Raw genomic sequence first — 27,775 nt, forward strand, 5'->3', positions numbered from 1 at the left:
TCAGAATTAGTTTTTGGGGCTTCCATAGTCTTAATGAGAGAATAAGTGATTAGTTATTCATTCTTAATCCATTCTTCTAGCACTTAGTTTGCACTAAGAGTTTGGGCTCTTAAAGAAAAGGAATAGCAGGACCAGTAAGTGTTAGGAGCCGTTGTTGTTTTTATTATTTGTGTGTTTGTTTTCTCTTTTGACCTCCACCATACTTTTTCCTCCAGGGCAAAAGTCATCTGATTTATTTTTGTCTCCTTTCACAGTGCCTAGTATAGTCCCTTGTATAGAATGAGTACTCAGTCAATGTGTGTTGACTTTAAAGCACCGGGCTTTAGCCTCTCTGACACTGCCTGATAGGTGAAGGAAGCGAGGTGGGTAAAGACAGAGGTGATCCTCTCTGGATGTTGTGGAGCAGTTTCCCTCCCTAGGAATGGGAGCATGGACCTGCATCAACTGGGCATGTGTAGAATTCTTACTGTAACAAGTTACAGTATTCTGGTTTTAGCAAAGCACCCGTGTGTGTGAAATATCACTAATGAGGCAAACTATTTTGGTCTCAAATCTTCTTCTACCTTTATCCCTTTACTTTTCTAACACCTCTTTAGATATTTGAAAATAATTTAGATGTCTTTAGGAATATTAATATATTTTTCAAATATGGTTTCACATTGAATTTAATATCCTACTTCTAAAACACAATAAATCAAAATGAGACTAGCTTTTTCAGGTATTTACCCTATGAGCAATGTCCAACATATCACTCCTTAGGAAATCCTGAAGAAATCGACAATGAAAAAACTATTTTTTCTTCATTTTCTCTTATTTTGCTTTTTGTTCAGATTTGAATTGGCAACTAGTTATTGAGGAAATACTATTTTAATAGACTTTTACAATATCTGCTTTCAGGGAAGTGATTTGCGAAGTGCTATATTAAAAAATGAAGGAGTTGTAAAAATGTCTTTTAGTAGCTGCAGATCTGAGAAATTGTGTTCTTACTGTTTGATATTGGATCTTTGAAACAAAAGGCTAAGTTACACCATTTTGAACTGTGTTAGCTTGATAGCGCTATATAAGTAATCCTAATGGAGAAAATATATTGGTATAGTAGTAGCTCCTTAAATATTTCAGGTATAATTACTGATTCAGTTTGGAATAAGCAAAATAAATAAAGACTCAAAGAAAAAAATAAGGTGTTTTAAGATAGTATTGATATTTAAAGGCTCCTAGATAATGGTCTTCTTTTGAGTGGTACCTATTAAATGAAAGCTAAAACACTTACCAGACAGCAGGGGAAGAAATGACATACAAATAAGTGACCCAAAGGAACTATACCTAAAAAATTGAAAACCAATTTAAAGCCTTGTATCACTTTGAAGTTTTAGATTGATTTTGTCTTTCTATGGCAACATAAATATATTTTCTCTCTCTTCTTTCCTGAGACAGCCTACTGTTCTCAGACCTCTTCCCCCCTGCCTCCAATTTAAATAACTGTCTTTTATTAAGTCCAATAACATCTGAGCACGGGAGACTGCTCTTTAGTCCAAAGACCATGCGTGGTATGCATATGGATTCACAGATGCCTTCAGAAAACCACCCCACAGATTAGGAACCATGTAGGTCCCTTAATTTACATATGGGAAAATGAAGCCTTGAGTGGTTTAAGTCAGCAGTCACAAATTATGACTTGCAGATGGAATTCAGACCTACAGGCATGTTTTGTTTGGCCTGTTAGGATGCATTAAAATTTTTGAGCAAACAGTTAAAAATCAGGAAATTTTTAGCATCTCGTGAAAATAAGGGGATCTGGAATTGTTGGAGTGATATTCCTGCATGACTTTAATTGACTAGAGTTACTTAGCAGCTACATCTTTTACAGGATTCATGTATCTCCAAGTTAGCAATTCTCATAATTCCTTTTTGTCTTATATCTGCTTCTGTTTCACTTATTCATTCACCTGCCTTGCCATTCTGAAAATTTTTGTTATTAGCAAGTCAGAGGCAGAGTGGAAAGTAGAACCTTTTATCCTGAACCTAAGCAACTGTAGGTTCCTGCTGTCATCACTCATGCATTGGTTTATAAACCCTGGGTTCTTGCCCTTCCATTGCCATTGACGCCATGTGGCATCCAACAAGTCATTTAACCCCTCTGAATTTCAGTTTTTTTTTGTTTTTAAAAATATCTTTATTGATTTCAGAGAAAGGAAAGGAGAAGGAGAGAGAGAGATAGGAACATCAATGATGAGAGAGTCGTTGATCGGCAGCCTCCTGCAAGCCCCCGACTAGGCATCGGGCCCACAACCTGGGCATGTGCCCTGACCGGGAATTGAACCCTGATCGCCCGGATCCTAGGTCGATGTTCAACCACTGAGCCACGCCCGGCTGGGCTGAATTTCAGTTTTGATATCTGTCAAATGGTCATAATAAGCATTTAATCATGTAAACAGTTTTAAAAATCTAAAGGCTATATTAAAACAGCCTCATAAAGTCACAGTTAATATTTTGTTATGTGTTAGATTGCTTAAAAATGCTGCTTCCACCATGCCCTTTGCCTATGGTTAATACCTTCAGTGCCCTGCATTCTATAGGATAAAATCCAAATTTCTTTGCCTTACAATGTTCCCTACCATTTGGTTCCAACATACCTTGCAAAAATATCTTTTACTTTGTATGAAATGGAATGGAATTTCACTCATTTACTGTTCATTCTCCACCCTCCTACCTGTACCCCTCATTACCCATTTTTTTATCCCCTAAATATTAAGCACCTCTGCTGTGCCAGGAACTGTTTTGAGCCCTGGGGATTATAAAGCTGAACAAGACAAAGTCACTACCTCTAACATTCTTATACTTAAGCTTTATATTTTAGGCAGGTCATATATATATCTTTATTGATTTCAGAGAGAGGAAGGGAGAGGGAGAGAGAGAGAGAAACATCAATGATGAGAGAATCGTCATTGATCAGCCACCTCCTGCATGCCCCCGACTGGGGGATTGAGCCCCCAACCTGGGCATGTGTCCTGACCAGAAATTGAACCGCGATCTCCTGGATCCTAGGTTGATGCTTAACCACTGAGCCAAGCCTGGCCAGGTGGCAGGTCCGTATTTTGTATCTTGAATACATCTTACGTATACTTGACTCCCTTGCTCACGCTATCCTCCTTTTTCTTTTTCCTTTACTCAACAAATATTTATTGATTGCTTATTGTGTCAGGCACTATTCACTGGGTGTTATAACAGAGCAAAGTCTCTGCTTCCTTGGAATTTGTTTTTTGTGGGATGAATAAGACATTAAATAAATAAACAAAATATATGTCATTAGGGCTTTGAAGTAAAATGTAGCAGGGCAAGGAGGATAGGAAGTAATTGTGTGTGAATCATGGTGTTATTATTTTAGAATAATGAGAAGGGATGATGAGAAGCAGCCTTTCTTATATTTGAAAAGAGTCCTGAAGGAACTGAGGGAACCAAGAGGGTATCTAGTAATTCAGGCAGAGGGTGCAACAAGTATATGCTTAACATATTCAAGGGACAGTGAGGTGGCCAGTATGGTAGGGGCTGAGAGAGAAGTAAGAGATGAGTTCTGAAAGGTAGAGGGGTACAGATCCTGAAGTGCATTACTGGCCATGGTACCTTGGCCTTATGCTCTAGAATGAGTTTTATCATCTCTGAATTTTTAATTCAGATTTCTTTGTATAACCTTCTTTGACCATCCCTGTTTACAGTAATTTCTCATTCTAACTCCTGGAACACTTATTGACCACATAACTCATGTTGGTTAGCTGACTAAGGCAATGCCCGACTAAGGCAATGTCGTCTTACAGGTCTTCTGTTCTTTCCTAACTACTTTGTAACTTCCTCTAGCATAGGGATGTAATCTTCATCCTACATGATGCTTTTCACCTTGTTGGTGCTTAATATATACTTGTCTTATGAGGCTCTCGCCTCAGATGTCAGCAACAGGAATTTGAAAGCAGTGTCTAAGAAAGAAGGGAAAGGACTTGGTGATAGATTAGATGTAAGGTTTTAGTTTGTTATCTGGAAGAGTAACAGTACTATGGACAGATAAAGGAATATTGGGAAAATAAGCTGAATTTGGGATAGATTGATGAATTTGGTTTGGAATTTACTGAACTTCCCATGCTAGTGGGATATCCAAATTAAGCTGTACAGAATGACTTGGATATGTCAGAACATATAGAGAGTATTAGTATTATTTGTGACCGCTGCCAGCAGTATGCAATTACAAGAACATGGACAGCCTGTTACTCATTTCTAGTACCTGAAACAGGGGCTGGCAAATAATAGGCGCTTAAGTCATATACATAATACTGTTATCAAGATGAGAGGTAAGGTAGGTGTGTAGCTCTGGTGCACATCATGGAAAGGGCTTAGGCTCTGGAGTCAGTTCATTGTGGGTCTGAATTCCAGCCTCTCCACCTTCTGTGTGTTGTTGTTTTGAACAAGTGACTTCTTTGTATCTCAGGGCCCTCATCTGGAAAATGAGGACCTTCCTTTCAATGCTGGAAGGAAGACCTTGGAATAAGACCTTCCTTGCAGGGCTGTGAGACAATGATTGCAGGCACAGGTCCTGGCATAGAGTAGTGGCTTAAGAAATAGTACCGATTCATTTAGGTATAATTATTATTATTATTACTACAAGATAATGTATGCGCCCTTGGCTGAAATCAAACCCAGGACCCTTCAGTCTGTGGGCCGATGCTCTAACCACTGAGCAAAACTGGCTAGGGCTCTATAGCAATATTTTTTATAGTAAGAAATGCTAAATAGACGCAGAGTCTATTATCTTTTATTTTTTTTATTTTTTCAAATACCTCATATCTTTTTTCTTCAAATCACACATTAAGATTTTGTAGCCTTTTGGTTTAGAGTCCTTTCCTGTTTCTTTTTTCTCTCAATGTAAGACAAATCTAAGTGCACCTTTTGAAGTGGTTTCCTGCTTTTGTAGGTCTTTTCTGGCTCTGATTCCTTAGGAGCTGTTGGGTACCTCTGAAATGTATGTTTTACTTTTTGCTTTGAAGCAGATGTCGTGGCACTAAGACCCAGAAACCGTTTGCTCTGTGTGGCTGGAGCTGGGCAGGCTGTGCTCTCGCACTGAAGGGAAGGAAGTCATTAGTGCAGACTGAGCTGTGGAGTTGGGTTCTTGCAGGATTTCCTTCCAGCCTTTCCCCACTAAGGTTCTTGGGAATTAAAAAAAAAATCTAAACACACAAAACAAGTTTTCCTATTTACAGTGTTTAGGGAAGGTAGGCATTTGGGGAAGGGCAGATCCTTTCCCCAAGTTATCCAAGAAGGAAGAGAAAACAGCGTAAAGAAGCTCTGATTACAGATCTTTGGAATTTTCTTTGCTAAATTTTACAAACGAGAAATACACCCAGAATTTTGGGAATTGCTCCAGGCTGCGCGTGAGGGTTTGATTGCTTGTCTAATCTTTTTTTTTTTTTTTTTTTTGGAGAAGAGGAGAATTCGCGAAAAGGGGTTTGGATGGCAGAAGCCCGGCTGGGTTTCTGTAGCTGCTCGTGTTCTCAAGCTCTTCTCTGAGGGAGGGTCTCTGCAGCTGCTGGGAGACCCCCTTGTCACAGGCTCCTTTTGCAGGCTCTGGCCCCGGGCGGAAAATGCCCCACTCTGGCAGGAGTATGCTGGCTGCTGGGACTTCCTAGCCCAGTGAGAAGTGTGTTCGTGGTTTGGGGATACTTTTCATTGAACTGAAAGCGAAAAGACTGGACTCTCCTGGGCTTTTTCCCTTCGCAGTGAATATGGGAAAGAATTAGGGGGTGGGAGGGAGGCAGCATGACTTGCAGTCGCTGCTGCCCTGCATCTGCCCCCAGCCCCCAGCCAGCATCTTGATGTTCCACGTATCGGCTGTACAAATATGATGAAATGGCAGCCCCGGAAGAAGGTAAGTGTCCCGGAGTGGGGACGGGTCCCTGATGCCCTAGGGAAGGGTTACAGGGAGCGGTGGCCTTTGGGTCCCTCCACCCCTTCCGTAGTTTGCTGGGCTGGCCGGTTCAAGCAGCTCTGTCCCCTTAGGGACTTGCGCCACTCCCTTAGGGACAAGTTACCAAGTCTGGTCTGTGTCCACTGCCTATTTAAGTTTTTCCTTCTTGGTATGCCTGGACTGAGTCTCAGGGGCGACAGCTCAGAAACAGCCATTCGCTTTAGAAGCCCTGTGGAGTCAGGGACATGATTAGCTTTGCAGGAGCCAGCCAAGAGCTGCCAGGGCCAAGGACTTGGTAACGCCCCATTCTCTGGGGGCCATTTGGAGCTGTACCCCCGACACATTCCAGTGTCCCCGCAGGTGGGTGGTGTTGTAGCACCTACTTCCCCAAGGGGTTAATAGGCTCAGATCGGCTGGCAGCTGCTTCCCCAGGGCCCCGCTGGGGGGCGAGCATCCCCAGCACAAACTGCCCAGCAGCTGGTTCCCGGGCAGCCAGGCTGCGAGGCCTCCTGCCCGAGCGCCTGGGGCCCCGCCCAGGAGGGCCTTCTGCCTGCGGGGCTCCCTGGCTGTAGTGTGGGCCCGCGCGAGTGAGCTCGCCGGCCATTGTGCACGGGTGTGTGTCTTGTGCGTGTCAGCGTGCACGGGCGTGTGTGCATCGATCGTGGGGAAGAGGGGGAGGGGGCACTTGCTTTTTGCAAGATTATTTCCTAATATGGCTCCTTTGTTGAGAACTCAAGAAAAAAAATCCAGTGGTTCTATCAAAATAAATTACTATTGGTCCCAGAAATAACGTTTCTAAATGTGGGACTGGTCCCTACTCCCGGACGTTCAGGGAGAAAGACAGCTTTCTTCAAGTTGTTGGCGGCTGTAGGTTTGGATAGGGCTCCCTTTTGCTAACTTGTCTGACGGGCGCTAACTGTTAGATGAACCCAGTGGTTCACTGCACAGCAGGACCTCTCCCCCGCCCCCGCCCCCCCCCCAATACCTCAGTTGGCCGTGGTTTTTATTGACATTCTTCTGAGGGAAAACATAGTGAACTGAATGTGCTGTGCCCTTCCCCAGCCATGACCTGTCTCTGTTAGCAGCTGCCTGGTGTTTTACTTGAACTAGCTAAACTGACTCTTTCTTTGTGGCATGATGTGTGATACCATGTTTTACATCAGAGCTGAAATAGAAATGGTGTGAAATGCATGAAAAGATATTATGCATTTGTTTTATTGCTGAAGAATCTAACAAACCCTGTTTCAGTATAGCCTTGTGAATTGGAAGGTTTTCTTTGATATCTGATTCAATTTTGACCTCTGACACTAAGTCATTTCTACCTCATCCCGAAGTCAGAATCTCTCATATATTAGTTCTCATCATAGAGCTTCTTTCAGTGAGATTGGTTTCATTTATTTTAGTTAAGACATCCATGTATCTTCCCCCAGATCCTCATAAAAATCAGAATTAGGATGAGGAAAACCCATGGAAGAAACCATATAGTTAAGCAGTTTAAACAGATGCTGTGTATTACTGAAGCCCCCCCCCCCCATTTATTCTATATTTGTAAATTGCATATTTATGAGTACTTTTAAAATGTCTGCAAACTCTGCATTCATAAATGTCTGTTTTTTCTATTTTACCCAATATGCAGTAACTCATGTGGTTATGTCTGTGGAAACCCCTCTGGGGTACTGGTATTGCTTGAACCACGGAAGTATTATTCTTGGCAGTCAGGTGGATTTCTGGACTCTGGAAGATTCTGTTTCAAGTGTTAGGATTCACTCTGCAGTATTTACTCTCTGATGCTTAAATTGCTATACCAGAAGGTTGTGTTTATTCACTGTATTCATAATCCCAAATCATGTTATAAGGATCCAGATATAATTCTGCAGAGTTCATAGAAGATTAAAAAATAAGCTGAGCCATCAAATATTGTATGATTATTTGGTGGTGGCTTGAGAACAATTCTTGCTTATACATTGGAAATGGAAGCTTCCATGGAAGAGACTCAATATTAAACTCTGGTAGGGCACCAGTAAGTCTTTACAAAGATTAAGTTTATTTTCTTACTCTTGTAAGAATACTCACATGATCAGATCATTGCCATGGTTTCTGGCTGAGTCTGCTAACACATTTGTAGTGGTACAGTCACATGCCATGTGTTTTGCCAAACTGTTTCATAAAAACCATTTACACTACAGATGAAAAGTGAGACTGCATTGATGTGATTTTAACAAAGCTAGGAAGATCATCCACAGAATGCTGCTCTAAGCAACATTTGTCTGTAGCTGGGCGTCATGACTAGGATTGGTTGGTAACTTGCTATCATGGTGCCCGATCAGCCTCTACCATTGCTGGCTTTTGTTCATTCTGGTCTCACTGTAAGAGAATCACCATAGGTTCTAGGTGTCTTTGTTTCTAACTGAGCATGCAGCTGGGGTACATGATTGAAGGGGAGCTCTTCACTCTGCTTTTCTCTGCATAATTGCTGGGTTAAAATAAATACTAAAATTTAGAATGTGGGCTCTGGAGGATTCAATTAGGGTCTGCCACCTTTTTACAAAGAAACTACCAGAACATAATTAATCATGTTACACTTTCAGGACTAGTGAGGAGCTTAGGCCCAGTCTTCCAGAGTACAGTGGGCCGCCCACTAAGAGCCCTGTAATTCCCCTAATAGCAAGATTCTGTGCAGTTGTGATTGCATCATGGTAAGAATGGAATTTAATATCATGCATATAGCAGGTGCCATTTTTTATGTACCTGGTCTATGTTAGGCATCTCTGCTTGTTCTATATCTATCTAATGAAGTGGTAGGTGTTACAATTTGCATTTTGCAGATAAGGAAATAGATTTGGAGAGGTGAAATGACTTACTTAGAATCACACAGCGTGGCAGCATCAGAGCTAAGATTAGCCTAGGCCTTATTTACTTTAAGACATGTGTTCTTCACTATTGTATTTGGGAATTTTGATAACCAGGGCTCTTTATTCAAGAAAGATAAAGCCTGAGAGCTCAGATGATCCCAGTATATGAAGGTTAGCCATAGCTTTGCTCCCTCATTTCTTGATATCAGCACCAAGATGCTCTTCTTCTCTACCCTTCTTCTTGAAGAAACACAATGATTTCATCTACCTCTGAATTCTTGGAGCATTTAGAATCTATGCCTTTTTAGGCTGATGGTCTTTTATTGATAGTAACCTTTATATCTCTTTATGTATACCTTTATCTCTTTATGTATATATCCTGCCTCTCAATTATACTTCAAGCTCTTTGAATATAGGAACCATATCTCACACCTCTTTTTTTGTGCCAAAGATAATATAGTTGTTCAAAAAATATTTATCTGATGTAAAAGTAAACAAGAACTATTTGTAAAACTTGTAATTTTAGACTTTATTCTAAGAGGTGGTATGAAGTTTAAATGTAAAAAGGTTAAAATATTTCAGTTGATTCATAGATATTAGACTGTAGTGGATTATTAAAGAAACCAGACTATTTGGGCACTCACTTCTAATCTTTTGTAGACACCATCAGGGAGGGAGGGGGCAAGTACACTTTTCACAAAATCTCCATGGCAGTCATTGTTAAGACACACCACCAGGCTCCATGGACCAGACTCCTGATCCATGTCATGATCTGTTTATTAACATAATCTTATTGGCCTGGCAAGATATACTTCCCCCTATTTTTACATTAAGAGGCTATCATGTAGCACATTATTTTTATCTTATATTTGAAGAAGCGATAGTAATTAAAATGCTCATCTCATAGGAACATGTTTGTTTACAATTCTGAAGTGATTGATTTCTGCCCTTTAAAATCCAGGGATTAGTATCAGATAACACTGTGTAAGTAAGACTACAGTCAAAACCTTTAGGAAAGCTGCTGCAGATTGGATTTTTTTATTGCTTATCTAATGTTATTTTACTGTTCACACATAATAAAAGATCATTAATAGGAATGTGTCACATAAGCTACATTAATAATGTCATTTTATAATCATGTGATGTATTTATCTTGTAATACTTGTCACGTTAATATAATGTGAATCTGGCTTCTTAAATGACTTCTCTGATGGAGCTTTATTTAAAAAGCTTGTTTGGAAGCTCACTTGTAAGGATTTTGTCCTGTAAATTTGTGTCTTGGAATAGCTTATTACTTTTACAAAAGAGTACATTTCAAATCCTAGCACTTTCTCTGTGCTAAAGTATTTTCTTTCTGGATTAGGAAACTTAAGTTTCATATTTTAATACAGCTATACTAAATCACGTAGTTACCTGCCTGAATTCTGTGCTGGTTGATACTATTAAATTATTCATTTAGGGCCACGGTTTGTTTAATAGCATGAAATTAGACCTAAAAATAATCAAGCATTGTGGACAAAAGTAGTTTTAAAGAGAAGGCTTAGAAATTCCATGATAAAGATCTTTCTGCAAAGCCATTCTGTATACCATTCCAAGATCAGTGAACTAGAGACCAGGTTTTGGTTCTGACAGTTCCCGTGACATGTGTCTGACTCCCCACTGTTACAGTTTAGCTCCTCATTATCACTGCTGGGTCTGTTGCAAATGGCATCCTGATGACTTTTCATCCCCCACTCCTCTCTTTTTCCTTCTTATTCCTTTTAGAGTAATTGTTAACACACATACTTCTCACATCATCCACCTTCTTCCCTGCCCTGCCCACAATTAGGCAAAACTATGTATTTATTTTTTTTAATCTTTATTGTTGAAAGTATTACAGCTGGTCCCCCTTTTAAAAAAATACATCTTTATTGATTTCAGAGAGATGAAGGGAGAGGGAGAGAGAGAGAGAAACATCAATGAGAGAGAGTCATTGATTGGCTGCCTCCTGCACGCCCCCTACTGGGGATCAAGCCCGAAACCCGGGCATGTGCCCTGACTGGGAATTGAACCTCGATCTTCTGGATCATAGGGCGATGCTCAACCACTGAGCCACGCCGGCTGGGGAGATGTCCCCCATTTTTATTCACCTTCTTAAAGTCCTGCCTAGTCTCTCCATTGGCTAGTAGAGGTTTCCAAATTTGGCTTAGAAAAGGTGTGCAAGAAAATAACTGGGTTATGGGGAAAATATGAGAACTTCTGTTTTTATGTCCTTTTAAATATAAAAGAATAATGAATAAATTAAGCTTTACTAATCTTTCAAGATAGTTTGATACTTGTGTCCCTATTTGTTCATAGGCCACAAAGGGTTCTTAGTGGTGCTCACTCATTGTTCATGTCACCTTCAGTGTACTGTAGTTTCCATCATAAAAAGTCTTGCCTTAAGTGATAAATTTTATTAAACAGAAGAAAAAAAGAATGTAGTGTAGGTTATATAGTGATGAAGAGGATGGGCGCTGAAGTCTGGGTTTGAGTTCCAGCTCAGCCTCTTAGTAGCTGTGTAGCCAAGTTACTTAACCTCTCTGTACTTCAGATGTTTTATCTATTTACTGTGACTGGCACCTAGCTCTTAATGTGACTTTGAGGGTATATAATGTGAAATGTTTACAAGCAGTGCCTGGCACGTAAATGTGCTTGCTACATTTTTCCTGTTTGTATGATTGTGCCCTGCAATCTAGTTGGATATGGTTCACCAGGCTTCTGTGCATTTGCATGTACTCCTTCTTTTGCCTAGAATGCCTTCTCCTCATACTCTGCTTAACTTTTCTTCCTTTTGTCTCTGGTTATGCCTTAAGAACTAAGCCTTCTCCGTATGAATTCTTTTATAATTGCTGGGCATAGTTGGCTACACCTCCTTCGATTATATTTGAATAGGCCACAGCCATAGCCCTGTACTGTAACTGTTAGTATGTCTGCCTGTCTCAATGATTGTAGGGTTTTGAGGGACAGGCATGGGGTAGGAATCCAACAAGTGAATATTTGAAAAAATGTAATGCAGTTATTTATGTACAGTGATCTTCAACCAGTTGGCAAGATTCTCTTGTCAGTTACTGGGAATGTCTAACTTGCAAGTTTATTTCTACCTATTTCTCACCCTCCCAGAACACCATATTGACTATGAGTGAGGGTAAATTATTAAAGGGATATTAACTATACACCTGTTAAAAATAAAGTCACAGTTATGAGGTGGTGATTGTACATTGTGGGTCTACTAAATGCAACCGAATTGTACACTTTAAATGTTTAATTTTATGTTATATGAACTTCACCTCTATTGAAAAAAATAGGAAGAAATTGTAGTTTTTATATATATATATATAAATATATATATATATATATTTTAAGTTTCTTTATCTTTATTGTTGAAAATATTACGGATGTCCCCTTTTTACCCCCATTGATCCCCTCCACCCTTCCCACCCCCAGGCCTTCCCCAGACCAGTGTCTATGTCCATGGGTTATGCTTATGAACATATAAGTTCTTTGATTAATCTCTCCCCACCCACTCCCCCCTCCCCACCTTCCCTCTGAGATCCCTCAGTCTCTTCCATGCTTCTATGTCTCTGGATCCATTTTGTTCATCAGTTTATTTTGTTTATTATATTCCACATATAAGTGCGAGCATGTGGTACTTGTCTTTCTCTGACTGGCTTATTTCACTTAGCATAAGCATAATACTTTCTAGTTCCCTCCATGCTGTCCCAAATGATAAAAGAGCCTTTTTTTTTTTTTTTTTTTAACAGCTGCATGGTATTCCATGGTGTGAATGTTCCACAGCTTTTTTATTCACTCGTCTACTGGTGGGCACTTAGGCTGTTTCCAGATCTTAGCTACTGTAAATTGCACTGCTATGAACATAGGGGTGCATAAATTCTTTGTGATTGGTGTTTTGGGTTTCTTAGGATATATTCCTAGAAGTGTGACCACTCGGTCAAATGGCAGGTCAATTTTTAATCTTTTCAGGAAACTCCATACTGCTTTCCATAGTGGCTGCACCAGTCTGCATTCCCACTAGCCGTGTACTAGGGTTCCCTTTTCTCCACACCCTCGCTAGCACCGGTAGTTCATTGAGTTGTTGATGGCAGCCATTCTGACAGGTGTGAAGTGATACCTCATTGTGGTTTTAATTTGCATCTCTCTGATGATTAGCGACGATGACGTTGAGCATTTTTTCATATGTTGCTTGGCCATCTGTATGTCCTTTTTGGAGAAGTGTTATAGTTATTTTTGATGTGTCTCACAGCTTATCATGACATCAGTGCAGCAACAGCATGGTTGTAAACCATTGGAGTAAATTTTTATTTTCTTCAGCCCTAAATATTTTTGATTTTGTAAACTAGGTAGGGAATGGTCATCTGTAGAAAACTACTTCTAGGAACATTTGAGAAGCTGGGAATGGTTGACAGACTTGATAAGAAGTGAAGGAAGTCAGTGATGAGGAAATTTGATTTGGCACCTTTACTGTTCAGGAGATAGCCAGTAACTATTGCCATTGTAAGAGGCTACAGAGTTTAATTAGCCCAACTTCAAGATAAGGAGCCAGCAGCCACCTTCATTTTGCTAGTCAGTCACGGTGATGACATGCTGTGGAAAACACAGCGGAAACAAGAGAAAACCTGAAATCCCTGTCATCTTTAGCTTCCACAGTGAATTCATTATATCATTAATAATAACAGTGTTATGTCTCAGTTTTAAGACTTTGCTTTATTGATGTGCTAAAACCGTATAGTTTTATTGAAAGATATAAAAATTATATCATTTAACTGACATTTTCAGGTTTATATGAGCTTTTGTCCTGAACTTTCTTGTTAGTCCCTTTTAGTTTTTTGTAGTGAAGAGGAGTATTTTAATATACAGTAATTGAGCCCTTCATGCAGACTGTTATTTAACCTGTTAGTGTTCCATCTTTGTTATTTTGAATATTCTATTCTTTTAGCATGTATTTTAAGGAAAGACATAAAATTGTATCCTTTGGCTTATACCTTTTGTGTAATGAACTTAACATTTCTAGAAAAGGTACATGGAGTAAGTTTGATGGCAGCTGTCAAAGCTGCATATATGTTTTTTGATGGTAGATGTCTCTCAATTTGGACTCTTAAAGGACTGCAATTTCTCTTGCTTATTTCTTGTTATGTAAGCCAATGTCCCTTCATGAATGCACCTGTATTTCCAGCATTATTTAATTTGTGAGAAGTAGTATTTCAAATTTACTTCATGTTGGAGGACTGAGACTTATAGAAGCACAGATATTGAGGCAATAATGAGTTAGAGAACAGTTAGCATGTGGAATAGGATCAAAGTGGAGTTGGGAGGCAGGATGTCATTGTGGGAACATGTGTTTGGATACATATTCTCCCAAACATGCAGTGTACCTAGATTTGAACCTAGAAATGTAATAGTGGGGAGTATTGAAGGAAGAAAACAAGGAAACTTTGTAGCACATCCTGGAATAACTTTGTTATAACCGATATTGGCATAACAACACTTACTAGATTAGAAATAGTTTCTTTTTTTAATGGATAAATGCTTCCTGATTTTGATTTATCCAACATAGGTATTCCTTGTTTTAAGGAAAATAAAATACAATATTTTGAATCTGAAAACAGACTGAATCCACTTGTTTTATATAACTGAAAACCTTGAATGTCCATTATATTTATCTGGATCGTTGCTTCATTACTCTGATAATTAATTGTTAAGTGTGTTGAGCATATTTTACATTTTTAATATTTATAAGTGAACATAACAAGAATGCATACACACATTTTCAGGATCATGCTAAATTGTGATATCTATCTATCATATGCTTAAGCCCAGACCTATCAGATATTTTTGGAGCTGTGTTGGTGGAGTTGAAATTCTCAGGCGTAAATGAGATTGTTATGTTTTTGAGGAGTAGAAAGAAAATGTCATAGTGAGTGGTGGTGGACCCATTATCATATTGGTGGACTTTGGGTCTTTATTACTTAATTATTAGTTATTTCCAACAGAAGGTAGGCTGGAAAAAGAAAAGATAAAATGCAAACTACTTTATTTTATCTTTAAGAATTTTGGTAAAGATGTTAGGTTGAACCATGTGAAATTGCTGATGTATGACCATCTTTTATGTGCAAAAATAGAAATTTACTATGGTTCAGTGAATATTTGAGGGGTTAGGAATGGTGGTGAGAAGTAGTGAAATTAAGACTACAACGTGTTTGAGGGATTATGAATTTTAATATTCCACAGTCACCATGGTTTCCATGGGAAAATTGCTACACTAATATTTAATTTATCTGTAGTATTCTTGCAAATTTCCTGTTAACTCAAATTTAATTCAACTGCCAGCCCTTGTTAAATTTCAACCATTTTTTTTAATGTGAAATTTTCTAAAATACATTACACATTTTCTGCCTTCTTACACAGAAGGTACTAAGCATGATTTAAACTCCTCCTGATTAATCAGGATTATTGTCACAAACATGAATTATTCAACTTTGCTATAATATAGCAACATTGTAGGAGCTTTTAAGGAATGTAGAATTATTTGTTCCTATTCTGACTGACCTCAGATTGCCCTTTTGTTTCTTTTAAAATACTTTCGTGTCTTTTTTGTACAGTTTTTATCTTTCTTTACATGTTGCCCAAAGGAATGCTCTTGTCATGTGCCTACCTCTTGCAATTCTCTTTTATATATGTTTCCTCTCTGTGGTGGGTAAGATATGCTACTAACTGAGCCTTAGCTGTGACAGATGAAAGTAAGTAGACACTGAATGAGGGCTTCTCTTAAGAATATATGAACTTTAGAGTGTGAATTGTGGCTTTTCATTTTGACTGCTTAGAGATTTAAAAAACAACAACTTTCTGGTTTGAGGCTGGGTTTTAGATAGTTGAGATGTTTAAATAAGTGACTTTTTTTTTTTCTAAAATATATCTCTATTGATTTCAGAGAGGGGAAAGGAGAGGGAGAGAGAGAGAGACAGAAACATCAATGATGAGAGAGTCATTGATCGAACCTGCAACCTGGGCATGTGCCCTGACTGGGAATCGAACCCCGATCGCCTGGATCCCAGGTCGACGCTCAACCGCTGAACCACTCCCCGCTGGGCAAAATAAATAAGTGACTTTTTATAAGTGGGATATTTATGACACTATTGATTATTGAGAGGCAAATATATTTGAGGATGCATGGTCACAGAGACTGAATGATTTGATAAATACCACTGTAGTTTGCCCTTTTCTGATTTTACTTTGTTGTATCTGGCTTGGCTTTCTTGCCCCCCCCTCCCCCCCGTAACTTGTTTAAATATATACAAACAATAAAATACTGTAGTGGAAGGAGCTAGTTTTAGTAGTTTATGTGAAAGGTAGAATTGCATATCCTAGGGAGTGTATGTGATTGCCTTTGAGAAAAAACAACCAAGGAGTGTGGGATTTATTTAAATATTAATTAGGTATATACTAATTAACCTAAACTTTTTTTGTGACACAAAATTATTTATTTTAAACAACTCTTTTTGTTTTAGCCTAGACTTTTGCTAGACAGTATTTATGATACTGAGATTAAAACAGTTTTAGAAATGAAAGCATTCTGAAGGAGCATTTAATTTTATAGATTAAGGTATACTGATTCCTTCAGAAGAAGCATGTAGCTCTTCAGAGTCTGGCCCTAGCCTGAATACTGTAAGGAGAGGGCCATATCCACTGGGCTTATAGTGTTTCTACTTCCCTAGGAGTTCAGAATCTAGGGTTGAACCTTTTTTTTTTTTTTTTTTTTAAAGACAGTTATATATAGATGGTATATTTCGAAGACAGAAGAAATCTATTTGCTTTCAGACACATCTTTTGTGACTTATTTTCCTAAAATCCTTTATGCTAATGCTTAAGAAATCCATGATAAAATGCAAATAGAATAGTAGCATTTGTTTGCTGTTTGTTAGCTTTGCTGGCTTGTTACCCAGCATGACATTCAGAAATGTTTTTTAACTTCTTGAAGTAGCTGGTCTGAAGGGATTCATGAAACATCGGGATCAGAGTCACTGAGAGGCCTGGTTTGAGGTCCAGGATGGGGTCACTTGAGTGGGGAACTTGAGTAGTCAAAAAGTGTGTTAAGGGGGTGTGTGTTTTCGGGGGACAGGAGAAAAAGATAGTTGACAGTGGAAATAGAGATGTTGACCACAAACTTAACATATGTCATAATATCAGGGGAGGACCAGCTCTAGGTCAGGATAGGTGATGCAACAGGACGAAAAGTAAGGGAAAAAATGAATGACTACTATTAGTAAAGATAGAATAGCTTATCTGAAAAGTAAACAGCTATGTGGATTAACACAAATATGAAATAGACCTCATTGATAAGTAAATCATTAGGATGTACTTGTCACTGTTTTAATTGTTTGTGATTAAAATGTCTCAAGAAATTTAAATGAACCATATAAATGCTATCCCAGCTATAGTGATCACAAAACAAACAATTTAGAAGAACTGGGCTATTATGGAACCAGTGTTTCTAGTAAACAACTGGAACTATGGGTAAATTATCTGTGTCAATTTGAACAGAACTCTCTGACTTTATTTTTTAAAGTGGATCCATAATATACATCTTTGCATTGCATCATACTGGATTAAGAATGAATGAGAATGTAAAATCCTAAAGCTAATTTTTAAATTATTGCAAATCTATAGAATATACTGCTGACATTTATAAATTGATTAAAATAGGGTAAAATTGTGGAGAAGTGAGTAGATTTATTTTATCTTTTGTTTAAAGTTCATATGTAAAAGTTTTAACTATAAGAGATACCAGTTAAAGGAAGGATCTTAAATTATAGGTTACTGACTATGTGTAATTAGATATGCAAATATAATGAACATTTATACTGACCAGATAAACCAGGGAAGATTAATAGGCACAGAAATTGTAATATCTGACTATGGATAAGTTTTAAACATGAATATAAAATGTAAAAATTTTGGTTGAATAGAACCAGATATTTGTTCAGAGTTTAAAATATACATAATTTAATGTACTCTGCAGTCATTTTAAAGGCTTTTTCAATTATATGCTTCTAAAGGGAATAATTTTAAAAATCAAATTTCTTTTAAATGATTAAATTATTAAACATTTACTGAAGTTGTTTGGGATGCAAATATGAATAAAATACATTTCCTCTAGAAGGGAGGATAAGACAAGTGACAAATACCTGAAATATGTAGTGGCACATATTAAGTATCGCCAGAGAGACTGAATAAAAGGAGAGGTCACAACTGAGTTAGTGGAAGAAGGAGAAGGGCTTGGAGTCTGGGATAAGAATGAGTAGACCAAAAGAGCCTGCATGGTGGAGTGGCATTTCAGCTAGACTTGGTGGGCTCATTTTTGCCAGATGGAGACAGGGAGGCCAATCCAGGCAGTGAGAATAGTATCGAGAAAGGCAAGCTCTGAGCATGTTTTTACATGGTAAGGAATCCCAATTTGGCTGGGGAACAAACTTCAAATGCCAGCTGAAATCCAGATGGTAATTGGCCCCTAAGATGGTGAAATTAGGGTTTCACATGCTTATTCTCCTCCTAATGCTTGGTGAGTAACCGGCTTTTCTCACACTTCCTTATTAAAGGAAAATGAAAAGCTGAGTAGGTTGCAAATGGTGGGATTTTATTTGGCTCTGCAAGGATTTTTATAAATACTACAGCAGCTGTTAACATGTTTTTCATGATTGCCCTATGCCTATCAGAATGAATCTCCTCATTGTTTCATGCATAAGTCTCCATTTGACTCAAGTTTATCTTTGAGTGTTTGCCATTCTCTTTAGTTTGTACTCCTTTGGGTAGAATTAGTTACCTGATGATAAGAATATCATAAATTTGCAATTCCAAGCACTTCCAACTTCAGAATGTCATCTCTTTACTACACATATTATGTAGGACTGTTAAACAACCAGTTTGAGGCCTGTAGCACAATTCACAAAGCAACAATTTCTCCTGTTTTTCCAAATAAAGTATTTGAAGGGAATGATATTTGCAGAATGTGCTATAGTGGTAAATTTAGAGAGTACAAGATAATTACTTGTAATTATGGCAATTTCTGTAAGGGAAATCATCTTAATTTGTTCCTACCAAGAAACAGAATTGCTCTACTCATAGCATTTGAGTCTTTTTAGGAGATTAATGCTGTGTGCCTTCATTACTTTGAATGGACATTATAGCTTTTCACTGCATCTGAAATTACCCCTTTAATTCAAGCTTCTGTTTGAATTTCTGTTGAATTCAGTCTTCATTTAAAAAAAATGATATCCCAGAGCCCTTCTTGAAGAGAACTTACATGTCCGTCCTAAGCAAATTGTAAAAGAATAGTACATCTCTACTAGGAGAATAAATTCCCAAAGAAGCCATAGTCTGGATGGTGAAAAGAGCCTTTAACTCATACTTGGAGCAGTCTCCTGTCATGCTATTCCCTGAAGATTTTAAAATTTAGATGGCCTTAAGGCTGATGGGTAATTGCTATGGCTTAAAAGGAATGCTGTGTCTCTGGGCATTTTTATGAAGACAGAATTCTGACTACTTTTTTATTTTTAAGTATTTAATTATACCATTTGGGAAAGGTAACTTGTATGTAGTTAAGACAGAGAGAAAATTGGAAGGGGAAGAATGGGTTTACACCAGAATATAATTAATTGGAAAGAATATTGAACAAGAAATGATGGACATATGTCTACATAGGTGACAAAGGTGCTAAGTATGGAAAGTTAACTCATTGTTAGGCTATGATTGTCCTAAAAAATAAATGATTTCAGTCTTCAGAGCTGCTGTGTGACTTAAAAAATTCTGAGTTTTTCAATTAGCACCTATTTCTTCACATTATATAGGAATTTCTTTTGGCTTCACTGAGTTGAGGATGGTGCCTTAGTGCTAAAATTTCTGTCTTTCCTGTTGCCAGGTACAGTATTCTAATAACTTATGAAGCAGCAGTCATAAGCTGTGTGTGAGTAAAGCAGCTTTTAGGCAGATCAGATAGAACTAGTGAGATGTAGAAGCCACAAGTGACTCAAGGGTTCTTTGATTTTGAGCTTCTTGTCCCTTCCGCTAAGGCCTAAACTTGCAGTCAAACTTGGATTAATTGATTGAATAATTATTTCAATATGTATTTATTAAAGGTCTGTTACATGTCAGGTGCTGGCTATTTGTATCATACATAATGAGGAGGAAGAACGAGTAATGCTTAATGGTGACTTTCAAAATTTGGGACAGTTCAGTTTATCCTTATGAAAGTTTACTAAGTAAGTTAGTAATTACTAAGTTTGAGAGAACCAACTAATTTACTAATTATATGCACTCTAATAATTTATGAAGTGTTAGACTTTGAGGGTGCAGATTTAGATATAATATGAGTCACATTTTCAAGGAGCTTACAGTCTAGACAGGAAGTCAGATGAGAAAGTTTTGCAATACAATATGATAACAATGGTACTGTATACAGGGTGCTATGGGAACCCTGAAAGCAGGAGAAAGGAGGAGGAGGAGGTGATGTGAGCTATGCATGGAACTATGTGTAGAAGTTGTCTAGGTTAACAAACACCATGTATTTTTATATAATAGACTTTCTCACAACTTATCCTTTCATTTTTATTATAGTGATTTTGAAAAGTAAACTAAAATAATTTTAAAAAGGTTCAGTATTCCAATTTCATTTATTATTTTCATTCTATCACATTGTTGGTCATAGCTTGATTTCCTCTTAAATACTTTTGGAACGTAAATGTGCATTTCCTACACAATCCCCACCAATTAGTTACTTTTACAGTTGGATTCTTAATAAAATGAGTGGTACCTCTAGCCTTTTTTAGTTTTTAATTTTTTGCTTTATGGTATATAGTCTTTTTAAAAAACAATATTTTTATTGATTTCAGAGAGAGGAAGGGAGAGGGAGAGAGAGATAGAAACATCAATGATGAGAGTCATTGATTAGCTCCTTCCTGCACGCCCCCTGCTGGGCATCGAGCCCACAACCCAGGCATGTGCCCTGACTGGGAATTGAACTATTATCTCCTGGATCCTAGGCCGATGCTTAACTGCTGAGCCACACCAGCCCGGCTAGTGTCCTCCTTTTAAAAAAATATTTTAATATACAGACCTTTTGGATATATTATATCCATATTAATTTTTTTCTTAGTTTATTTTAAGTTTAGGAAATCAGTTCTTAAAGTATATTCCACTAGTCACTGAGGAGGAAAATATTCTGTGGTTAAATAAATTTAGAAGTGTACACACTGTCTCTTTTTTGGAGATTCATTTGGCATATTGTGAGGGTTCTCAGGAGGGGAGGAGAGGAGAGACTTCTTTATCTTTATTTTACCAAGTATTTCCTAAATATTACCTCTTTTTAAAACAAGTATGAAAATATATTTTGGGAATTACTTTCTTAACATATCTTTGTTTTTGGATTAGATATAAAAATTCACATAGTCAATATGGAAATACTCTTTTCTTATTAATTAGAAAGGAAATTAATTAGAAGGAAATAAGAAGGCAAGAGAAAGAAATAAAATGAGAAGAGTATAGGAATAGAGAGCTGTGAGAGAAAAATATTGGCAGCAGCAGAAAAGGTAAAAAGGAAACTTATCTTGTAAAAGTTACAAAATGTTATTAAAATGTGACATAGTGAAATCTATTTATCAGGTTCCTGGATTTAACATTTCCCCAGAGATATGAAAATACTGGTAAGTGCCAAGGTATTTTTCTTTTTTCTCACATTTAATTTTTTACAGTGTTTAAAACATTTCCTTACTGTTTTTCCTGAAAAATATTATGAGGGTTTCACTTTATTATTAAAGAACTAAAATTTTAACAATATAAAGTTAGATAAGAGGGCGTAGTTCTATTCATGAATTTCACACTTGGGAAAACATTTTCCCTTCTTGACTTTTTTAAGGGCAGATAAGTTTGAGGTGGTATAAAAAGAATCTCTAAGTGTGATGCTGCCTGATAGTGTGAATTGTAATAGAATTTCTTTAAGTCTTCAGTGAATATAGGAATTGTTCAGTTATTTCGTTACTTTTTTTTGACAGAGTGCTATTATTCTTTTGGACCTCTACAGGGATAAAAGGCCATTTCTGAACTTGATTAAGGGGGGTTAGGGAGGGCCATTGAGTCTGACCATCCTAGTTTTGCCAGATAGTTTATAGAGAAGAAAAAGAATTAAGTGGGAGGAACATGCTCTAAGTCTTTTCAAAATATTCCAGTTAGCTCTTTCATGGTGCATCATCAAGTAGTCACTTTACACCAAAGCAGCCTTAGGAGATAGGGGATAAGAAACTTTGGAAATTGTAGAGATCCTTTGGGGGTTATAGTATAGCTATATTAGGAATTAGAATGGCCTGATACAACTCCAACTAACTACATGAAGATAGATTTGGAAACTGTGTAAGTCAGACTTTTTATTAAATTAAATTAATTCATAATATTCTCTGCTTAGTTTTTTTCACCTTGACATATTAAGTTTTTGTTTTTTTTCTAAATGTCATCAACTGTATTGAAGAGAACCAAAGGAAGGTTTTATTGTTGTTTTCCTCCACTCCCACTAGTTTGGGTCATTCATTGAATAAATATTTACCAAGTGCTTATTGAATTTTGATAAGAGAAGCAACACACTTCTTGGTGACAGCCATTATCAAAGTGAATGGGCTGCCCGGCCTGTGTGGCTCAGTGGTTGAGCATCGGCCTAGGACCCAGAAGAGAGCGGTCTGGTTCCCAGTCAGGGCACATGCCCAGGTTGCAGGCTTGATCCTCGGTCGGGGGCGTGCAGGAGGGAGCCGATCAATGACAACTCTCTCATCATTGATGTTTCTATATCTCTCTCTTCCTCTCCCTTCCTCTCTCTGAAATCAATAAAAGATACATTAAAAAAAAAAAGTGAATGGGCCCCAGGAGAAAGTGAGACTAAGAAGTTATTGTTGGGCTCTGTTGTTTCAGTGAGGAAGAGTGCCCCTTACCCTTTCTCCAGCATTCCCCATTCTGTTTCAACTTGCCCAAACTGAACTCATTCTTCAAGGCCTTACTCAGGCCCTCCTCTCCACGAGGCTTTGTGAGATTCACTAAGTTGTAATTAATCCCCTCATTCACTGCACCATTTTGCCCTTATTAGAGCAGTCATTGCACTTTGATCAACTGATCAATGAATTGACTAGTTTATTCTTTCAATATGTTTGTTACACATTGTATCAGCTATTCGGCCTATCAGGGAGGGGGGCTGATGAGTAAGACTCTATCTCTGTCTTCAGTGAGCTAATTGTGCATTGCATATTGCTTGTCTATCTTGGTTTCTCCCACTAGATCTTGAACCTCTAAAGAGCAGTGATGGCTCTTATTCATTCTCTCCCTTGCGCCCAGCATTCTGCCTGACTATACAAGATATTCAGCAAGTGCCTTCGACTATACTGAATTTGTTTTTGTTTCTGGCACACAGAAGTGAAAATTCGTGGATATTGCTCCATTATAGTTGAAATTTGTGTAATAGGCTTATATAGGAGGAAACCAAAGTTCTGACAGCTTATATTAAGTGACATATCCAGCTGTGTTTAGTAAGTCAGTAACAGATGAATTCATATTCTGATACTTTTTGTTAGTTTGCAAGCCATTGAACTATTGTGCCTTACTTTAGCTTATTTTAAATAAACCAAATAACTGAAGAACTATGTTTTAGAAATATAATTTGTAGTAGAAACAAAGGGTTGGAACTTTGTTTATATGTACAGTGATTTAGTAAGCAATAGAGTCAGATGTCAAAAGGCTTTTAGGTCACTGGTTGAGTAGCTTTGTGGTTTATTATTTACCTTTTGTCTACCACAAATGTTCTTCTAATCCAAGAACCCAGAGTAAATGTTTGCTGAAAGTCTCTGAAACGCCTAAACAATGAAATATTCACATGCTTTAGTGGTAGCAAAATTGAATGGCCAACAGCTGCCAGCAGCCATTCCTTACTGATCTGATCCAGGAGGTTTGTGAAAGGGGAACATATGGATCAGGCTAACTGGAAATTAGCAAAGATCTAAATGTTTGACTAAATGTGGTTATAGTCTGGTATGGTAAAAACCAGAGGTGAGAAATGACCTCATATCAAAGCCTAGTGGTGAGAAAGAACTTTACTGGAAACAGCTATGGCACAAACACAGAACTGGGTTTAAGATGCCTTTACCTGGTACTATAAGGAAGTTATCAGCTGTATACTAGGGCCTGTATAAGGAGATAATACTTTAAAACTACATAAAAAGGCATGATTCCTGCCAGGGTGTAGTTGGGAAGCATATATATTAATATTCAATTAGATTACAATATTCTAAGTATTCTAATGGAAGTATGTACTGCTAATCATGGGAACACTGAGAAAGGAATGTGGAGGAAATAGAGGCTTCCCATACTTGAGGGTTTTGTTTGAGTCAGGGCATCACCATAGGCAAAGGCAGGAAGATGTGAAGCACTAGATTACATTTGTTTGTTTGCTTATTTATTTATTGTGAGAGTGTAAAGTATGATGGACAAGTAATTATAAGAGCCTGATTTCCTGTATTCCCTGATTTTTTATAAAATGGTACCAAAAATGACAATCAGGAAAATAAATTTTTCTTTGGGACTTAATAGTATTTCCTAATGTTTAATGCAGTATCTGTTAAATGAGTGAAAGGACAACCTTTTTTTGCATCCTTTTACATGAAATTATTTTATTAGATGTTTTTCTCAGTTATTTCATAAGGTTAATTTTACATGAGTCAGGTATACCAAAGAACCTGGCATTTTCAGATGTAACATTCAAGATTAAAATTGTTCTAGTCATCCCAAAGAGTGATGTAGAAATTTGTGATCCTGATAAAGCACACAGTGGCCCATGCGACACCTGTGAGTTACTTAGCTAATAAATGAGCATAGCTGGCTACCCAGCAACCTCCAACTACTTTATAAATACACATATCTGGGTTGCTGCTAGTGTAATTTGACTTCTCCCTGCTATGCAGTGTCCACCGTTCCCCATCCTCTGTACCACGAGAGCTGATGTGTTGTATATAGTGGCCATCACCAGCACTTGGAAACCTTGTTCTGGTTTTGCAGAGACAGATAAGGTTAATGTAGCAGTTGTAGTGATGTAACTTAATGGACTTTAGAGTTTATTTACATGACAGGATTTATTTTCATGGCATATAAATTACTTTATAATTATTGAACCATTGAAGAACTGAAGAGGGTTACCTAAAATCTTCAGTTATATTTTAGTGACTTTTGTGGGGAAGCTGTATGCTGTAGTATCCTTTACAAATGTGGGGAGTTAGAATGATTCAGAGATCTTTAGGAATGTCAGGGATCTATAGCAGTTTTAAGTTTTTCACTATTAATGTGGTTCCTTTTCATCTCAGATACATGATATGTAATATATGTATTTCTTCATTAAAAAAACTGGACTATGGCCCGGCCTGTGTGGCTCAGTGGTTGAGTGTTGGCCCATGAACCATGAGGTCCCTGGTTTGATTCCTGGTCAGGGCACATGCCTGGGTTGCAGGCCCAATCCCCAGTAGGGGGCGGGCATGAGGTAGCCGATCCGTGTTTCTCTTTCATCATTGATGTTTCTATCACTCTCCCTTACTCTCTCTCTAATATCAATTAAAAAAACACCCCAAATCTGAACTGTGCTTTCATTATTTTGACTGAAGAAGAAGATGACTGGAAATAAAAATTACAATTTGTATTATTATCCATTGATAGGAATTGTTAATGTTAAAATAAATACATTTTAAAAAGATAGTGAATTTTAAAATTAAAATTAGACTTGTAGTGTTTATGAAATAAGGGCTTGCTCTCTGAGTTTTGTGGCATTATACATTTGAATATACATCAATTCACATAAAATGTAGCAAAAAGAGGGCATCTCTTTTCAGGTGTGTCTTGGCTAAAATTGTGGTGTTTCTTGGTTTTGTGACTGTAAAAACAGGATTAGAGTTGCTTTCTTTCAACTGCTTGAGGAGACAAAAAAATCTAGAAGATCAAAGAGCTAAGGCTTGTGCTCTCTGTCTTTGTATTAAGTGTGATTTTGAGAATCACTGCAGCTGCAGAGAAGACTACCAGGAAAGTACTTAACTTTCACCTGGTGTTTGTATTTAGTAACTTCTAATTGGTATTGAGGTTAAAAAAATAAAAGTATTTATTCAAAGCGTTGCACATGAAGTTTTGTATTATCCTCATACTTTTTTTTTTTTTTAAACTACAACCCTAGTTATTAGTTAATAGTGAATTAAAAGTAGATTTTTAATATGGAGGGAGAGAAGTAGACATGTTTATTACTTAAGATGAATAGTTAGTCATCCAGCCAAAAGCTTTCATCTGTCTTCTTTTACAATTAAAACAAAATCTATTAGTCCTGTCAATCAGAAATCATCTGGGGTGATGACAAGGGCTGTACAAACACTAGTAGCAGCTGCCAAACAATCAAAGATGTAACTTTTCAGAATCAAGCTTGCCTAAACCTGAAATAGATCAGTCTTTCATAAGATTGGTAAGTTGGTTGCTCAACTTCTGATAAATCTATAAATTAATATCCTGTAATATGGATTTGGGGACATTTTCCTTTTACTTAGAATCATGTGCAGCTTTTTTTTTTTTTGAAAATGCACTGAGTCTCATTCTCATTTTAGAGCTATATTGGGAATATAGCATTCTGAGCTATCTGGATATTTATAATACTTGGAAAAAGTGAAACAGAGAAACTGTACAGTCTTACACTTTGAATATGACTCAGATTTTATTTCAAGTGAAATAAACAGTTTCTTTTGTTATGGTAAATTTGCTTATAATTGAGTATTCTGGTTTAACCAGAATGCCAACATACCATGCCTAGAAGGTGGTGGTTTTTAAATTTATGTTGTTGATTTGCTGTTTCGTGTAATGTTTTCAGCAAGGGTCTTAAATTAGCAATGCTTCTTAACATTGCCCTCAGACAGTAAAAAAGACTAAAGTTATCTTCTGGTTTGTAAGTTTAGTTCAATTAAACAAATATGTGTGGAGCATCTACTTTGAGCAAGGAATTAGATGCTGAAATAGGTTCAGATTCAATAGGTGAGGTCCAATCTATTACAGAGAGGTTAACTTCTTGTCAGGGTCACCAATGCAAACAACCGAGGGTAAAACAAGACAGAATATAAGAAACATAAAGTGCTGTGCAACACAGTTCCTGCTGAGGGATCAGAGAAGTCTTCTTGGAAGAAATAGCATATTAATTTGTCATGAAAAATGGGTAGAATTTCAACAAGTGGATGTAGGGTCTTGAAAGTATTTTAAAATAATGATATTCAGTTTTTTCAAGTAATGAGTTTGAAAGAGGGAAATATTGATAAAATGAAAAATTATGGCCTCAGATAGTTATATAGAAATTTTAGTTATGATTCCATATTTAATGGGCGTCATTTAGCTTTTAGGTTCTTAATAGAGACAAATATTCAATAGAATGATGATTTCTAAACCTGGTTGGTCATTATAATCATATAAACCTAGGAAGTCTTAAAAATTACATGTTTCTGGATTCTATTCCTAGAGAGTCTGCTTAGAAAATCATGGTAGGTTCAAGATTCTGATTTTAGTTTGCTGTGGTTCTGTCCAGCCATGTTTGGAAGATAACCTTCCTCATGAGCTTTCATTGCTCACTAAAAATACAACTTTCCTCTTATTTCTAAGTTTCCAAATAAAAACAAAATAAAACAAATGGACATTTTTCAGTCTATGCTTAGTTATTTGATCCTTGAAATTTCAAGTGGGATTGGAGCTTATTTTTAGCTGTAGGCACATGGATACTCAATACGTATTTGTTGAATAGATAAAAATGTACTAAAGAATCTTAAGGTTGTATTAAAGAGTACCCTACAATAAATTCCTTTAAGGGGCTCACTGGTTTTTGTTTTGTTTTGTTTTTGTCTGTCTCTGTTGACCA

At 37.3% G+C, this 27,775-nt stretch overlaps 1 protein-coding gene across 4 annotated transcripts in view; it reads left to right on the forward strand.

Annotated features, from left to right (window-relative positions):
* The window catches only part of TTC28 (tetratricopeptide repeat domain 28), a 463,353-nt gene that overhangs the window by 108,666 nt on the left and 326,912 nt on the right, over positions 1 to 27,775 (forward strand). The window contains exon 1 of one of the 4 annotated variants that reach the window (XM_016198629.2): positions 5,449 to 5,908. The exons of the other annotated variants lie outside the window; for them this stretch is intronic. Within the exon in view, the coding sequence (XP_016054115.2) occupies positions 5,882 to 5,908 (27 nt within the window). The 5' untranslated portion in view covers positions 5,449 to 5,881. Of the gene's footprint in view, positions 1 to 5,448; positions 5,909 to 27,775 lie in introns of those variants that run through there. 4 annotated transcript variants of the gene reach the window in all.

This window comes from Miniopterus natalensis, chromosome 20 (assembly GCF_054644295.1).
Source record: "Miniopterus natalensis isolate mMinNat1 chromosome 20, mMinNat1.hap1, whole genome shotgun sequence".
Lineage (NCBI taxonomy): Eukaryota > Metazoa > Chordata > Mammalia > Chiroptera > Miniopteridae > Miniopterus > Miniopterus natalensis.